Source organism: Oncorhynchus mykiss, chromosome 5 (assembly GCF_013265735.2).
Source record: "Oncorhynchus mykiss isolate Arlee chromosome 5, USDA_OmykA_1.1, whole genome shotgun sequence".
Lineage (NCBI taxonomy): Eukaryota > Metazoa > Chordata > Actinopteri > Salmoniformes > Salmonidae > Oncorhynchus > Oncorhynchus mykiss.
Genome location: NC_048569.1, coordinates 4035061 through 4053989, shown reverse-complemented (window position 1 = coordinate 4053989; position 18929 = coordinate 4035061). Strand labels below are relative to the sequence as shown.

The window sequence follows — 18929 nt, the reverse complement described above, 5'->3', positions numbered from 1 at the left end:
TGAATACTTATGTAAATAAGGGATTTGTTTTACATTTTTTTATAAATGAGCAAAAATGTCTAAAAGCCTGTTTTTGCATTGTCATTATGGGGTATTGTGATGTCATTATGGGGTATTGTGATGTCATTATGGGGTATTGTGATGTCATTATGGGGTATTGTGATGTCATTATGGGGTATTGTGATGTCATTATGGGGTATTGTGATGTCATTATGGGGTATTGTGATGTCATTATGGGGTATTGTGTGTCGATTGATGAGGAAAACAATTAATTTAATACATTTTGAATACTTTCCGAATGCACTGTATATAAACCCTGGATTGCTGATGCTATGAATTGGCCAATGAGAGGCTTTTGAAAACACCGGTCGGCCATATTGGCACTCCTTAGAAAAGCAAGACGGAGGCGCAGTGGCTTCAACAGAGCGTCCCATGTCAGTCGTATAGTGTTTTTATAAATCATTGGCTGCTACAGATTTCAGACACACATGACTTCTAATTAAATGAACCTTTTTTCTTTCATTACATATTTCAGATGATCAGTGGATGGCTTTATGAACCCAAATTCACTGGATTGGTTTATGTCATTACAATATTTACCACTTGCCCCTCAAATGAGCCCTGGAATTTAGTGGAATAAGCTAAGTTGGCATTAGTCCTGGCACCAAAGTGGGCATTAGATTGGCACCAACGTGGGCATTAGTCCTGGCACCATTAGTCCTGGCACCAAAGTGGGCATTAGTCCTGGCACCAATCGTCCTGGCACCATTAGTCCTGACACCAAAGTGGGCATTAGTCCTGGCACCATTAGGCCTGGCACCATTTGTCTAGGCACCATTAGTCCTGACACCAAAGTGGGCATTAGCCCTGGCACCATTAGCCCTGGCACAATTAGTCCTGACACCAAAGTGGATATTAGTCCTGACACCAAAGTGGGCATTAGACCTGGCACCAAAGTGGGCATTAGACTGGCACCAAAGTGGGCATTAGACTGGCACCAAAGTGGGCATTAGACTAGCACCTAAGTGGGTATTAGTCCTGACACCAAAGTGGGCCTTAGACTGGCATTACCAGTTCCGGATACCAGAGGTCCTCAGTGACCAAAGATGGAGATGCCACACACACACATACACACACACACACACACTCATCATCTCTCTCTCCTAAATGCACCATTGTAAGGGAGCAAGCACTCTTTCATCGTTTCTCTAAATGGCCATGGTTTACACTCTTTCATTGTTTCTCTAATGGTTTACACTCTTTCATCATTTATCTAAATGGCCATTGTTTCTCTAATAGTTTACACTCTTTCATCGTTCCTCTAAATGGCCATAGTTTACACTCTTTCATCGTTTCTCTAAATGGCCATAGTTTACACTCTTTTATCGTTTCTCTAAATGGCCATAGTTTACACTCTTTCATCGTTCCTCTAAATGGCCATAGTTTACACTCTTTCATCGTTCCTCTAAATGGCCATAGTTTACACTCTTTCATCGTTTCTCTAAATGGCCATAGTTTACACCCTTTCATCGTTCCTCTAAATGGCCATAGTTTACACTCTTTCATCGTTTCTCTAAATGGCCATAGTTTACACTCTTTTATCGTTTCTCTAAATGGCCATAGTTTACACTCTTTCATCGTTCCTCTAAATGGCCATAGTTTACACTCTTTCATCGTTTCTCTAAATGGCCATAGTTTACACCCTTTCATCGTTCCTCTAAATGGCCATAGTTTACACTCTTTCATCGTTCCTCTAAATGGCCATAGTTTACACTCTTTCATCGTTCCTCTAAATGGCCATAGTTTACACTCTTTTATCATTCCTCTAAATGGCCATAGTTTACACTCTTTCATCGTTTCTCTAAATGGCCATAGTTTACACTCTTTCATCGTTTCTCTAAATGGCCATAGTTTACACTCTTTCATCATTTATCTAAATGGCCATTGTTTACACTCTTTCATCGTTTCTCTAAATGGCCATAGTTTACACTCTTTCATCGTTCCTCTAAATGGCCATAGTTTACACTCTTTCATCGTTCCTCTAAATGGCCATAGTTTACACTATTGTATCGTTCCTCTAAATGGCCATAGTTTACACTCTTTCATCGTTTCTCTAAATGGCCATAGTTTACACTCTTTCATCGTTCCTCTAAATGGCCATAGTTTACACTCTTTTATCGTTCCTCTAAATGGCCATAGTTTACACTCTTTCATCGTTTCTCTAAATGGCCATAGTTTACACTCTTTCATCGTTTCTCTAAATGGCCATAGTTTACACTTCATCGTTTCTCTAAATGGACATAGTTTACACTCTTTCATCGTTTCTCTAAATGGCCATAGTTTACACTCTTTCATTGTTTCTCTAAATGGCCATAGTTTACACTCTTTCATCGTTCCTCTAAATGGCCATAGTTTACACTCTTTCATCGTTTCTCTAAATGGCCATAGTTTACACTATTTCATCGTTTCTCTAAATGGCCATAGTTTACACTCTTTCATCGTTTCTCGAAATGGCCATAGTTTACACTCTTTCATCGTTCCTCTAAATGGCCATAGTTTACACTCTTTCATCGTTCCTCTCAATGGCCATAGTTTACACTCTTTCATCGTTCCTCCTGTCCATTAATTCACGGTAATCCATTCTGCTTGTTTATGTTTTATCTGTCGGCCCCAGCCGCACTTAGGCTCTGTGTGTAGTTAATCCGACCCTCTCTGCCTAATCAATCGCCATTCTACCTGCTGTTGTTGTGCTAGCTGATTAGCTGTTGTTGTCTCACCTACTGTTTTAGCTAGCTCTCCCAATTCAACACCTGTGATTACTGTATGCCTTGCTGTATGTCTCTCTCAAATGTCAATATGCCTTGTATACTGTTGTGCAGGTTAGTTATCATTGTTTTAGTTTACAATGGAGCCCCTAGTTCCACTCTTTATACCCCTGATACCTCCTTTGTCCCACCCCCCACACATGCGGTGACCTCACCCATTACAACCAGCATGTCCAGAGATACAACCTCTCTCATCATCACCCAGTGCCTGGGCTTACCTCCGCTGTACCCGCACCCCACCATACCCCTGTTTGCGCATTATGCCCTGAATATATTCTACCATGCCCAGAAACCTGCTCCTCTTATTCTCTGTCCCCAACGCCCTAGGCGACCAGTTTTGATAGCCTTCAGCCGCACCCTCATACTACTCCTTCTCTGTTCCGCGGGTGATGTGGAGGTAAACCCAGGCCCTGCATGTCCCCAGGCACCCTCATTTGTTGACTTCTGTGATCGAAAAAGCCTTGGTTTCATGCATGTCAACATCAGAAGCCTCCTCCCTAAGTGTGTCTTACTCACTGCTCTAGCACACTCTGCTAACCCTGATGTCCTTGCCGTGTCTGAATCCTGGCTCAGGAAGGCCACCAATAATTCTGAGATTTCCATACCCAACTATAACATCTTCCGTCAAGATAGAACTGCCAAAGGGGGAGGAGTTGCAGTCTACTGCAGAGATAGCCTGCAAAGTAATGTCATACTCTCCAGGTCCATACCCAAACAGTTCGAACTACTAATTTTGAAAATTACTCTCTCCAGAAATAAGTCTCTCACTGTTGCCGCCTGCTACCGACCCCCCTCAGCTCCCAGCTGTGCCCTGGACACCATTTGTGAATTGATCGCCCCCCATCTAGCTTCAGAGTTTGTTCTGTTAGGTGACCTAAACTGGGATATGCTTAACACCCCGGCAGTCCTACAATCTAAGCTAGATGCCCTCAATCTCACTCAAATCATCAAGGAACCCACCAGGTACAACCCTAACTCTGTAAACAAGGGCACCCTCATTGACGTCATCCTGACCAACTGGCCCTCCAAATACACCTCCGCTGTCTACAACCAGGATCTCAGCGATCACTGCCTCATTGCCTGTATCCGCTACGGAGCCGCAGTCAAACGACCACCCCTCATCACTGTCAAACGCTCCCTAAAACACTTCTGCGAGCAGGCCTTTCTAATCGACCTGGCCCGGGTATCCTGGAAGGACATTGACCTCATCCCGTCAGTTGAGGATGCCTGGTCTTTCTTTAAAAGTAACTTCCTCACCATTTTAGATAAGCATGCTCCGTTCAAAAAATGCAGAACTAAGAACAGATATAGCCCCTGGTTCACTCCAGACCTGACTGCCCTCGACCAGCACAAAAACATCCTGTGGCGGACTGCGCTAACATCGAATAGTCCCCGCGATATGCAACTGTTCAGGGAAGTCAGGAACCAATACACACAGTCAGTCAGGAAAGCTAAAGCCAACTTCTTCAGGCAGAAGTTTGCATCCTGTAGCTCCAACTCCAAAAAGTTCTGGGACACTGTGAAGTCCATGGAGAACAAGAGCACCTCCTCCCAGCTGCCCACTGCACTGAGACTAGGTAACATGGTCACCACCGATAAATCCATGATTATCGAAAACTTCAACAAGCATTTCTCAACGGCTGGCCATGCCTTCCGCCTGGCTACTCCAACCTCGGACAACAGCTCCCCCCCCCCCCGCAGCTACTCGCCCAAGCCTCTCCAGGTTCTCCTTTACCCAAATCCAGATAGCAGATGTCCTGAAAGAGCTGCAAAACCTGGACCCGTACAAATCAGCTGGGCTGGACAATCTGGACCCTCTATTCCTGAAACTATCCGCCGCCATTGTCGCAACCCCTATTACCAGCCTGTTCAACCTCTCTTTCATATCGTCTGAGATCCCCAAGGATTGGAAAGCTGCCGCAGTCATCCCCCTCTTCAAAGGGGGCGACACCCTGGACCCAAACTGTTACAGACCTATATCCATCCTGCCCTGCCTATCTAAGGTCTTCGAAAGCCAAGTCAACAAACAGGTCACTGACCATCTTGAATCCCACCGTACCTTCTCCGCTGTGCAATCTGGTTTCCGAGCCGGTCACGGGTGTACCTCAGCCACGCTCAAGGTACTAAACGATATCATAACCGCCATCGATAAAAGACAGTACTGTGCAGCCGTCTTCATAGACCTTGCCAAGGCTTTCGACTCTGTCAATCACCGTATTCTTATCGGCAGACTCAGTAGCCTCGGTTTTTCGGATGACTGCCTTGCCTGGTTCACCAATTACTTTGCAGACAGAGTTCAGTGTGTCAAATCGGAGGGCATGCTGTCCGGTCCTCTGGCAGTCTCTATGGGGGTGCCACAGGGTTCAATTCTCGGGCCGACTCTTTTCTCTGTATATATCAATGATGTTTCTCATGCTGCGGGCGATTCCCTGATCCACCTCTACGCAGACGACACCATTCTATATACTTCCGGCCCGTCCTTGGACACTGTGCTATCTAACCTCCAAACGAGCTTCAATGCCATACAGCACTCCTTCCGTGGCCTCCAACTGCTCTTAAACGCTAGTAAAACCAAATGCATGCTTTTCAACCGTTCGCTGCCTGCACCCGCACGCCTGACCAGCATCACCACCCTGGATGGTTCTGACCTTGAATATGTGGACATCTATAAGTACCTAGGTGTCTGGCTAGACTCTAAACTCTCCTTCCAGACCCATATCAAACATCTCCAATCGAAAATCAAATCAAGAGTCGGCTTTCTATTCCGCAACAAAGCCTCCTTCACTCACGCCGCCAAACTTACCCTAGTAAAACTGACTATCCTACCGATCCTCGACTTCGGCGACGTCATCTACAAAATTGCTTCCAACACTCTACTCAGCAAACTGGATGCAGTTTATCACAGTGCCATCCGTTTTGTCACTAAAGCACCTTATACCACCCACCACTGCGACTTGTATGCTCTAGTCGGCTGGCCCTCGCTACATATTCGTCGCCAGACCCACTGGCTCCAGGTCATCTACAAGTCCATGCTAGGTAAAGCTCCGCCTTATCTCAGTTCACTGGTTACGATGGCAACACCCATCCGTAGCACGCGCTCCAGCAGGTGTATCTCACTGATCATCCCTAAAGCCAACACCTCATTTGGCCGCCTTTCGTTCCAGTTCTCTGCTGCCTGTGACTGGAACGAATTGCAAAAATCGCTGAAGTTGGAGACTTTTATCTCCCTCACCAACTTCAAACATCTGCTATCTGAGCAGCTAACCGATCGCTGCAGCTGTACATAGTCTATTGGTAAATAGCCCACCCATTTTCACCTACCTCATCCCCATACTGTTTTTATTTATTTATTTTTATTTTTCTGCTCTTTTGCACACCAATATCTCTACCTGTACATAACCATCTGATCATTTATCACTCCAGTGTTAATCTGCATAATTGTAATTATTTGCCTACCTTCTCATGCCTTTTGCACACAATGTATATATAGACTCCCCTTTTTTCTACTGTGTTATTGACTTGTTAATTGTTTACTCCATGTGTAACTCTGTGTTGTCTGTTCACACTGCTATGCCTTATCTTGGCCAGGTCGCAGTTGCAAATGAGAACTTGTTCTCAACTAGCCTACCTGGTTAAATAAAGGTGAAATAAAAAAAATAAATAAATAAATAAATGGCCATAGTTTACACTCTTTCATCGTTTCTCTAAATGGCCATAGTTTACACTCTTTCATCGTTTCTCTAAATGGCCATAGTTTACACTCTTTTATCGTTTCTCTAAATGGCCATAGTTTACACTCTTTCATCGTTTCTCTAAATGGCCATAGTTTACACTCTTTTATCGTTTCTCTAAATGGCCATAGTTTACACTCTTTCATCGTTTCTCTAAATGGCCATAGTTTACACTCTTTTATCGTTTCTCTAAATGGCCATAGTTTACACTCTTTCATCGTTCCTCTAAATGGCCATAGTTTACACTCTTTTATCGTTTCTCTAAATGGCCATAGTTTACACTCTTTTATCGTTTCTCTAAATGGCCATAGTTTACACTCTTTCATCGTTCCTCTAAATGGCCATAGTTTACACTCTTTCATCGTTTCTCTAAATGGTCATAGTTTACACTCTTTCATCGTTCCTCTAAATGGCCATAGTTTACACTCTTTCATCGTTCCTCTCAATGGCCATAGTTTACACTCTTTCATCGTTTCTCTAAATGGCCATAGTTTACAGTCTTTCATCGTTCCTCTAAATGGCCATAGTTTACACTCTTTCATCGTTCCTCTAAATGGCCATAGTTTACACTCTTTCATCGTTTCTCTAAATGGCCATAGTTTACACTCTTTCATCGTTCCTCTAAATGGCCATAGTTTACACTCTTTTATCGTTTCTCTAAATGGCCATAGTTTACACTCTTTCATCGTTCCTCTAAATGGCCATAGTTTACACTCTTTTATCGTTCCTCTAAATGGCCATAGTTTACACTCTTTCATCGTTTCTCTAAATGGCCATAGTTTACACTCTTTCATCGTTCCTCTAAATGGCCATAGTTTACACTCTTTCATCGTTTCTCTAAATGGCCATAGTTTACACTCTTTCATCGTTCCTCTAAATGGCCATAGTTTACACTCTTTCATCGTTCCTCTAAATGGCCATAGTTTACACTCTTTCATCGTTTCTCTAAATGGCCATAGTTTACACTCTTTCATCGTTTCTCTAAATGGCCATAGTTTACACTCTTTCATCGTTTCTCTAAATGGCCATAGTTTACACTCTTTCATCGTTTCTCTAAATGGCCATAGTTTACACTCTTTCATCGTTTCTCGAAATGGCCATAGTTTACACTCTTTCATCGTTTCTCTAAATGGCCATAGTTTACACTCTTTCATCGTTTCTCTAAATGGCCATAGTTTACACTCTTTCATCGTTTCTCTAAATGGCCATAGTTTACACTCTGTGCAGAAAGGAGATATTTTACATGAATCTTTTCTCCTCACCCTGTTGTTGTTGTCTGCACCTCCCCCTTCTCTTACACCTTTTATATTGTCTATGTCCAGCAGCTGAAAATCTTTGTTCTGAAGAATTGACTTCGCTGCACTTTGAAATAGGAAAAGTGGAAAATGGGTTCACATCACTCCCCCTCTTCCGTCTTTCTAGTCGTCCCAAATGGCCCCCTATTCCCTGGATTGAGCCCTGGTCAAAAATAGTGCACTATATAGGGAATAGGGGGCCATTTGGGAAGTAGCCGTCCTCCCTCCTTCCCTTCCCGACAGAGGCTTAAGGCTTGTCTAATAGCTCTACTCCCAAAGTGTGATGTGTGGAGGTCAGTGCAGTGGAGCAGTCAACGAGTTTCACCCAAAGGGCACCCTATTCTCTATGGGCCCTGGTCAAAAGTAGTGCACTTTAAAGGGACTAGGGTGGGATTTTGGGGACGCATCCTAGCACTCTAGCAGCTGTGGCAGAGTATTGACGTACTCTACGGTACAAGACAAAGCATTTAAACAATATCCACAGGATAAGTCCTTCCCCTATGACCTCTGACCTTTTGTCTCGGGGAGTCTGGACAGATAAATTGGATTTTTACGACCATTTTTATCAAAAGACAACATCTTCTCACCCCAGTAAATAGATGTGTGGGGGGGGGTGAACATGTTAGTCTGTTGAGAATCTCACCTTCTTTCTTTTCCGATATATTTTATATGAAACGTGTTCATACGTTGTGTTTCCTTGTGGTACTATTACACTAGACAGGGATTGTGTTGTGCCAAGTGTCTGCTGTTCTTCAGTGAGTTAACAGGGTGAGGCTGGTCCTTCTGTCACTCATTCCCTGATGACCGTGTGTGTTAAGCTATAAGGCTTTTGAGTGTGACATGGGCTGGTGTGTGTGTGTGTGTGTGTGTGAGGTGTGTGTGATGTTAGTGTGTGATATGACTATATTCTGCAACAGAGGATTATCAGAGGTGAGAAAAACCTGTCAGCTTCTTTTTGGACTGTGCCTTAGTCAGCCACAGTCTCTACCTACAGTATTAGAGTCACCACACATGGTCTGACTCCTAGTGTTGTATTAGAGGTACCACACCTGGTCTGACTCCTAGTGTTGTCTCTCTAACTACAGTATTAGAGTTACCACACCTGGTCTGACTCCTAGTTTTGTCTCTCTACCTACAGTATTAGAGTTACCACACTTGGTCTGACTCCTAGTGTTGTATTAGAGTTACCACACCTGGTCTGACTCCTAGTGTTGTATTAGAGTTACCACACCTGGTCTGACTCCTAGTGTTGTATTAGAGTTACCACACCTGGTCTGACTCCTAGTGTTGTCTCTCTACCTACAGTATTAGAGTTACCACACCTGGTCTGACTCCTAGTGTTGTATTAGAGGTACCACACCTGGTCTGACTCCTAGTGTTGTATTAGAGTTACCACACCTGGTCTGACTCCTAGTGTTGTCTCTCTACCTACAGTATTAGAGTTACCACACCTGGTCTGACTCCTAATGTTGTCCCTCTACCTACAGTATTAGAGTTACCACACCTGGTCTGACTCTTAGTGTTGTATTAGAGTTACCACACCTGGTCTGACTCCTAGTGTTGTATTAGAGTTACCACACCTGGTCTGACTCCTAGTGTTGTCTCTCTACCTACAGTATTAGAGTTACCACACCTGGTCTGACTCCTAGTGTTGTCTCTCTGCCTACAGTATTAGAGTTACCACACCTGGTCTGACTCCTAGTGTTGTCTCTCTACCTACAGTATTAGAGTTACCACACCTGGTCTGACTCCTAGTGTTGTATTATAGTTACCACACCTGGTCTGACTCCTAGTGTTGTATCTCTACCTACAGTATTAGAATTACCACACCTGGTCTGACTCCTAGTGTTGTATTAGAGGTACCACACCTGGTCTGACTCCTAGTGTTGTCTCTCTACCTACAGTATTAGAGTTACCACACCTGGTCTGATGGTTAATGGTTATAGTTAGCCTTTATAATTATAGTTAGCCTTTATGGTTTTAGTTAGCCTTTACAATTATAGTTAGCCTTTACAATTATAGTTAGCCTTTATGGTTTTAGTTAGCCTTTACAATTATAGTTAGCCTTTACAATTATAGTTAGCCTTTATGGTTTTAGTTAGCCTTTACAATTATAGTTAGCCTTTACAATTATAGTTAGCCTTTCTGGTTTTAGTTAGCCTTTATGGTTATAGTTAGCCTTAACAATTATAGTTAGCCTTTATGGTTATAGTTAGCCTTTATGGTTATAGTTAGCCTTTATGGTAATAGTTAGCCTTTATGGTTATAGTTAGCCTTTATGGTTATAGTTAGCCTTTATGGTTATAGTTAGCCTTTATGGTTATAGTTAGCCTTTATGGTTATAGTTAGCCTTTATGGTAATAGTTAGTCTTTATGGTTATAGTTAGACTTTATGGTTATAGTTAGCCTTTATAATTATAGTTAGCCTTTATGGTTATAGTTAGCCTTTATGGTAATAGTTAGCCTTTATAATTATAGTTAGCCTTTATGGTAATAGTTAAATCTTTATGGTCATAGTTAGCCTTTATGGTTATAGTTAGCCTTTATAATTATAGTTAGCCTTTACAATTATAGTTAGCCTTTATGGTTATAGTTAGCCTTTATAATTATAGTTAGCCTTTATAATTATAGTTAGCCTTTATGGTTATAGTTAGCCTTTATAATTATAGTTAGCCGTTATGGTAATAGTTAAATCTTTATGGTCATAGTTAGCCTTTATGATAATAGTTAGCCTTTATAATTATAGTTAGCCTTTATGGTAATAGTTAAATCTTTATGGTCATAGTTAGCCTTTATGGTTATAGTTAGCCTTTATGGTAATAGTTAGCCTTTATAATTATAGTTAGCCTTTATGGTAATAGTTAAATCTTTATGGTCATAGTTAGCCTTTATGGTTATAGTTAGCCTTTATAATTATAGTTAGCCTTTACAATTATAGTTAGCCTTTATGGTTATAGTTAGCCTTTATAATTATAGTTAGCCTTTATAATTATAGTTAGCCTTTATGGTTATAGTTAGCCTTTATAAATATAGTTAGCCTTTATGGTTATAGTTAGCCTTTATGGTTATAGTTAGCCTTTATAATTATAGTTAGCCTTTATAAATATAGTTAGCCTTTATGGTTATAGTTAGCCTTTATGGTAATAGTTAGCCTTTATAATTATAGTTAGCCTTTATGGTAATAGTTAAATCTTTATGGTCATAGTTAGCCTTTATGGTTATAGTTAGCCTTTATAATTATAGTTAGCCTTTACAATTATAGTTAGCCTTTATGGTTATAGTTAGCCTTTATAATTATAGTTAGCCTTTATAATTATAGTTAGCCTTTATGGTTATAGTTAGCCTTTATAATTATAGTTAGCCGTTATGGTAATAGTTAAATCTTTATGGTCATAGTTAGCCTTTATAATTATAGTTAGCCTTTACAATTATAGTTAGCCTTTATGGTTATAGTTAGCCTTTATAATTATAGTTAGCCTTTATGGTTATAGTTAGCCTTTATGGTAATAGTTAGCCTTTATAATTATAGTTAGCCTTTATGGTAATAGTTAAATCTTTATGGTCATAGTTAGCCTTCATGGTTATAGTTAGCCTTTATAATTATAGTTAGCCTTTACAATTATAGTTAGCCTTTATGGTTATAGTTAGCCTTTATGGTTATAGTTAGCCTTTATGGTAATAGTTAGCCTTTATGGTTATAGTTAGCCTTTATGGTTATAGTTAGCCTTTATGGTTATAGTTAGCCTTTATGGTTATAGTTAGCCTTTATGGTTATAGTTAGCCTTTATGGTAATAGTTAGTCTTTATGGTTATAGTTAGACTTTATGGTTATAGTTAGCCTTTATAATTATAGTTAGCCTTTATGGTTATAGTTAGCCTTTATGGTAATAGTTAGCCTTTATAATTATAGTTAGCCTTTATGGTAATAGTTAAATCTTTATGGTTATAGTTAGCCTTTATAAATATAGTTAGCCTTTATGGTTATAGTTAGCCTTTATGGTTATAGTTAGCCTTTATGGTTATAGTTAGCCTTTATAATTATAGTTAGCCTTTATAAATATAGTTAGCCTTTATGGTTATAGTTAGCCTTTATGGTAATAGTTAGCCTTTACAATTATAGTTAGCCTTTATGGTTATAGTTAGCCTTTATGGTTATAGTTAGCCTTTATAATTATAGTTAGCCTTTATGGTTATAGTTAGCCTTTATGGTAATAGTTAGCCTTTATAATTATAGTTAGCCTTTATGGTAATAGTTAAATCTTTATGGTCATAGTTAGCCTTTATGGTTGTAGTTAGCCTTTATAATTATAGTTAGCCTTTACAATTATAGTTAGCCTTTATGGTTATAGTTAGCCTTTATAATTATAGTTAGCCTTTATAATTATAGTTAGCCTTTATGGTTATAGTTAGCCTTTATAAATATAGTTAGCCTTTATGGTTATAGTTAGCCTTTATGGTTATAGTTAGCCTTTATGGTTATAGTTAGCCTTTATAATTATAGTTAGCCTTTATAAATATAGTTAGCCTTTATGGTTATAGTTAGCCTTTATGGTAATAGTTAGCCTTTACAATTATAGTTAGCCTTTATGGTTATAGTTAGGCTTTATGGTTATAGTTAGCCTTTATGGTAATAGTTAGCCTTTATGGTAATAGTTACCCTTTATGGTTATAGTTAGCCTTTATGGTAATAGTTAGCCTTTATGGTTATAGTTAGCCTTTATGGTTATAGTTAGCCTTTATGGTTATAGTTAGCCTTTATGGTAATAGTTAGCTTTCATTCCATATCTCCCAGTTTTGATGAATCAATGGTGTATGTTGTCCATAAGAAATGCCTTGATGCAAACAGTAACATGACTGTATCAATACATTCCTGTAATGATGGCATGTCCATCTGAACATGTCTGATCTCATTCCAGAACATACATGGTTTCAGATCCATACATATATCATGTCACCAACAGACAGTCAACAGGACATTCAGTGTTACATCAGTATATTACATACAATGTTACAGTATATTACATACAACGTTACAGTTTATTACATACAATGTTACAGTATATTACATACAACGTTACAGTTTATTACATACAATGTTACAGTATATTACATACAACGTTACAGTTTATTACATACAATGTTACAGTATATTACATACAACGTTACAGTATATTACATACAATGTTACAGTACATTACATACAATGTTACAGTATATTACATACAATGTTACAGTATATTACATACGTTACAGTACATTACATACAATGTTACAGTATATTACATACAATGTTACAGTATATTACATACAATGTTACAGTATATTACATACAATGTTACAGTACATTACATACAATGTTACAGTATATTACATACAATGTTACAGTATATTACATACAATGTTACAGTACATTACATACAATGTTACAGTATATTACATACAATGTTACAGTATATTACATACAATGTTACAGTATATTACATACAATGTTACAGTACATTACATACAATGTTACAGTATATTACATACAATGTTACAGTATATTACATACAATGTTACAGTATATTACATACGTTACAGTACATTACATACAATGCTGTTCCCACCACTTTACATTCAGCTACTCTCTGTCTCTGTCTCTCTCTCTCTCTCTTTATTGGCATGGGAAACATGTGTTAACATTGCCAAAGCAAGTGAGGTAGATAATATATAAAGTGAAATAAACAATAAAAAATTAACAGTAAACATTACACATACATAAGTTTCAAAACAATAAAGACATTACAAATGTCATATTATATATATACAGTGTTTTAACAATGTACAAATGGTTAAAGGACACAAGATAAAATAAATAAGCATAAATATGGGTTGTATAAACAATGGTGTGTGTTCTTCACTGGTTGCCCTTTTCTCGTGGCAACAGGTCACAAATCTTGCTGCTGTGATGGCACACTGTGGAATTTCACCCAGTAGATATGGGAGTTTATCAAAATTGGATTTGTTTTAAAATTCTTTGTGGATCTGTGTAATCTGAGGGAAATATGTCTCTCTAATATGGTCATACATTGGGCAGGAGGTTAGGAAGTGCAGCTCAGTTTCCACCTCATTTTGTGGGCAGTGAACACATAGCCTGTCTTCTCTTGAGAGCCATGTCTGCCTACGGCGGCCTTTCTCAATAGCAAGGCTATGCTCACTGAGTCTGTACATAGTCAAAGCTTTCCTTCTCTCTCTCTCTCTCCCTCTCTCTCTCTCTCTGTCTCTCTCTCTCCCCCCCCCCCCCCTCTCTCTCTCTCTCTCTCTCTCTCTCTCTCTCTCTCTCTCTCCCCCTCTCTCTCTCTCTCTCTCCCTCTCTCTCTGTCTCTCCCCCCCTCTCTCTCTCTCTCTCTCTCTCTCTCTCTCTCTCTGTCTCTCCCCCCCTCTCTCTCTCTCTCTCTCTCTCTCTCCTCTCTCCCCCTCTCTCTCTCTCTCTCTCTCTCTCTCTCTGTCTCTCCCCCCCTCTCTCTCTCTCTCCCCCTCTCTCCTCTCTCCCCCCCTCTCTCTCTCCCCCCCTCTCTCTCTCTCTCTCTCTCTGTCTCTCCCCCCCTCTCTCTCTCTCTCTCTCTCTCTCTCTCTCTCTCTCTGTCTCTCCCCCCCTCTCTCTCTCTCTCTCTCTCCCCCCCTCTCTCTCTCTCTCTCTCTCTCTCTCTCTCTCTCTCTCTCTCTCTCTCTCTCTCTGTCTCTCCCCCCCTCTCTCTCTCTCTCTCTCTCTCTCTCTCTGTCTCTCCCCCCCTCTCTCTCTCTCTCTCTCTCTCTCTCCTCTCTCCCCCTCTCTCTCTCTCTCTCTCTCTCTCTCTGTCTCTCCCCCCCTCTCTCTCTCTCTCCCCCTCTCTCCTCTCTCCCCCCCTCTCTCTCTCCCCCCCTCTCTCTCTCTCTCTCTCTCTGTCTCTCCCCCCCTCTCTCTCTCTCTCTCTCTCTCTCTCTCTGTCTCTCCCCCCCTCTCTCTCTCTCTCTCTCTCCCCCCCTCTCTCTCTCTCTCTCTCTCTCTCTCTCTCTCTCTCTCTCTCTCTCTCTCTCTCTCTCTCTCTCTCTCTCTGTCTCTCCCCCTCTCTCTCTCTCTCTCTCTCTCCCCCCCTCTCTCTCTCTGTCTCTCCCCCCCTCTCTCTCTCTGTCTCTCCCCCCCTCTCTCTCTCTCTCTCTCTCCCCCCCCTCTCTCTCTCTCTCTCTCTCTCTCTCTCTCTCTCTCTCTCTCTCTGTCTCTCCCCCCCCCCTCTCTCTCTCTCTCTCCCCCCCTCTCTCTCTCTCTCTCTCTCTCTCTCTCTCTCTCTCTCTCTCTCTCTCTCTCTCTCTCTCTCTCTGTCTCCCCCCCCCTCTCTCTCTCTCTCTGCTGCTGTATCTTCTGAATGACACTATTCTATTATTCACTTCTTCTTCACTGTATTAAACTTAACTCTTTACTGAAAATAATGATTTTGTCTATGATCTTCTTTATCACTTGTTCTTCCTCTCTTTCCTCATCTTCTCATTCCATCGGCCATACTCCTCTTGTTTTATTCATTCCCTCCCTCCCTCCCTCCCTCGTCCTCCTTCCCTCCCTGCCTCCCTCCCTCCTTCCCTGTTCTCCTCCTCCTCCTCCTCTTCCTCAACCGTCCTCCCCTTCCTCCCTTCCTTCCCTCCCTCCCTCTTTCCTAAATAACTAACATACCTACCTAGAACCAGTAGCCAGCCCAACACCAACTCCTCAGGTCCCTAGCCCTGAGTCCCCTACTTCTTTGACTTACTCCTCTCCTCCCCCACCAGTTGTCCCCAGCTCAGGTGTCCTCCTCCCCTCTGCTCCCCGTGACGTGGTCCCTGTCCTAGTTTCCAGCCGTTTTGTCCGCCTCAGCTGGCGTCCCCCGCAGGAGACCAGAGGAACTGTCCAGACTTACGGCATCTACTACTCCCAGGACACGGTCAACAGGTACGGTAAAATACTACACGGTCAACAGGTACGGTAAAATACTACACGGTCAACAGGTACGGTAAAATACTACACGGTCAACAGGTACGGTAAAATACTACACGGTCAACAGGTACGGTAAAATACTACACGGTCAACAGGTACGGTAAAATACTACACGGTCAACAGGTTAAATACTACACGGTCAACAGGTTAAATACTACACGGTCAACAGGTTAAATACTACACGGTCAACAGGTTAAATACTACACGGTCAGCAGGTTAAATACTACACGGTCAACAGGTTAAATACCACACGGTCAGCAGGTTAAATACTACACGGTCAGCAGGTTAAATACTACACGGTCAACAGGTTAAATACCACACGGTCAGCAGGTTAAATACTACACGGTCAGCAGGTTAAATACTACACGGTCAACAGGTTAAATACTACACGGTCAACAGGTTAAATACTACACGGTCAACAGGTTAAATACTACACAGTCAACAGGTTAAATACTACACAGTCAACAGTACGGTTAAATACTACACGGTCAACAGGTTAAATACTACACGGTCAGCAGGTTAAATACTACACGGTCAACAGGTTAAATACTACACGGTCAACAGGTTAAATACTACACGGTCAACAGGTTAAATACTACACGGTCAACAGGTTAAATACCACACGGTCAACAGGTTAAATACTACACGGTCAACAGGTTAAATACCACACGGTCAACAGGTTAAATACTACACGGTCAACAGGTTAAATACTACACGGTCAACAGGTTAAATACTACACGGTCAACAGGTACGGTAAAATACTACACGGTCAACAGGTTAAATACTACACGGTCAACAGGTTAAATACTACACGGTCAACAGGTTAAATACTACACGGTCAACAGGTTAAATACGACACGGTCAACAGGTTAAATACCACACGGTCAACAGATTAAATACTACACAGTCAACAGTACGGTTAAATACTACACGGTCAGCAGGTTAAATACTACACGGTCAACAGGTTAAATACTACACGGTCAACAGTACGGTTAAATACTACGCGATCAACAGGTTAAATACTACACGGTCAACAGGTTAAATACTACGCGATCAACAGGTTAAATACTACACGGTCAACAGGTTAAATACTACACGGTCAACAGGTTAAATACTACACGGTCAACAGGTTAAATACTACACGGTCAACAGGTTAAATACTACACGGTCAGCAGGTTAAATACTACATGGTCAACAGGTTAAATACTACACGGTCAACAGGTTAAATACTACACGGTCAACAGGTTAAATACTACACGGTCAACAGGTTAAATACTACACAGTCAACAGTACGGTTAAATACTACACGGTCAACAGGTTAAATACTACACGGTCAACAGGTTAAATACTACACGGTCAACAGGTTAAATACTACACGGTCAACAGGTTAAATACCACACGGTCAACAGGTTAAATACTACACGGTCAACAGGTTAAATACTACACGGTCAACAGGTTAAATACTACACGGCCAACAGGTTAAATACTACACGGTCAACAGGTACGGTTAAATACTACACGGTCAACAGGTTAAATACTACACGGTCAACAGGTTAAATACTACACGGTCAACAGGTTAAATACTACACGGTCAGCAGGTTAAATACTACACGGTCAACAGGTTAAATACTACACGGTCAACAGGTTAAATACTACACGGTCAACAGGTTAAATACCACACGGTCAACAGGTTAAATACTACACGGTCAACAGGTTAAATACTACACGGTCAACAGGTTAAATACTACACGGCCAACAGGTTAAATACTACACGGTCAACAGGTACGGTTAAATACTACACGGTCAACAGGTTAAATACTACACGGTCAACAGGTTAAATACTACACGGTCAACAGGTTAAATACCACACGGTCAGCAGGTTAAATACTACACGGTCAGCAGGTTAAATACTACACGGTCAACAGGTTAAATACTACACGGTCAACAGGTTAAATACTACACGGTCAGCAGGTTAAATACTACACGGTCAGCAGGTTAAATACTACACGGTCAACAGGTTAAATACTACACGGTCAACAGGTTAAATACTACACGGTCAACAGGTTAAATACTACACGGTCAACAGGTTAAATACTACACGGTCAACAGGTTAAATACGACACGGTCAACAGGTTAAATACTACACGGTCAACAGGTTAAATACGACACGGTCAACAGGTTAAATACTACACGGTCAACAGGTTAAATACTACACGGTCAACAGGTTAAATACTACACGGTCAACAGGTTAAATACTACATGGTCAACAGGTTAAATACGACACGGTCAGCAGGTTAAATACGACACGGTCAACAGGTTAAATACGACACGGTCAGCAGGTTAAATACTACACGGTCAGCAGGATAAATACCACACGGTCAACAGGTTAAATACTACACGGTCAACAGGTTAAATACTACACGGTCAACAGGTTAAATACTACACAGTCAACAGGTTAAATACTACACGGTCAACAGGTTAAATACTACACGGTCAGCAGTACAGGAAAACTAAAAGCCCAAAGGAGACCAAAGGAATTTCCAGTGTTAATCCATCCCTGAGACCAGGGAGGTGGTAACTCACATGTCTAAAGTTTAGTAATGATGTTCGGTACAGTGGAACTTTTAGTAAAATGTTTTTCTAAATGAAAACATAGCATTGTATCAACGTACGTGACATAAACAAACAGAACTTACTTCGGCACGGGGGAATAAGAGAAATGTGTATGCTTCAGTGCATTTACTGTTTATCGAAATTCGAGATGGATCACCAACAAAATCAGATGTAGAGCTTAGAAATGTAGAAATCTGATCGATTGCCAGTCCACGATAGTGTCAGGTTTCCTTACTTTGGCCCAGGCCGGATTTCTCATCTGAATGAACTCAGTTAGCTCTGAACAAAATCAAGAGGCAGATCTATCTTTGACTCTGAATTGTTTAAAAGGGGCGTGTTTACCTGCCAAAGGATTAAATATGGAGGAGAACATTTCTAGAGCTCAGGGTCACGGGGATACAGTGGCTAAAACACAGTAAAAATGGATGAGGAGACAACCTTTTAAAATGTATCTTCTTAATTAGACTGGGATGACTATTTT

General features: G+C 41.1%; 1 protein-coding gene across 2 annotated transcripts in view; it reads left to right on the top strand.

Moving 5' to 3' along the window:
- Positions 1–18929, top strand: part of LOC110513199 (netrin receptor DCC-like) — a 632990-nt gene that overhangs the window by 363542 nt on the left and 250519 nt on the right. For both annotated transcript variants that reach the window (XM_036976622.1, XM_036976621.1), the window contains exon 8: positions 15631–15790. In XM_036976622.1, coding sequence (XP_036832517.1) covers positions 15631–15790 — 160 coding nt within the window. The remainder of the gene's footprint in view (positions 1–15630; positions 15791–18929) is intronic.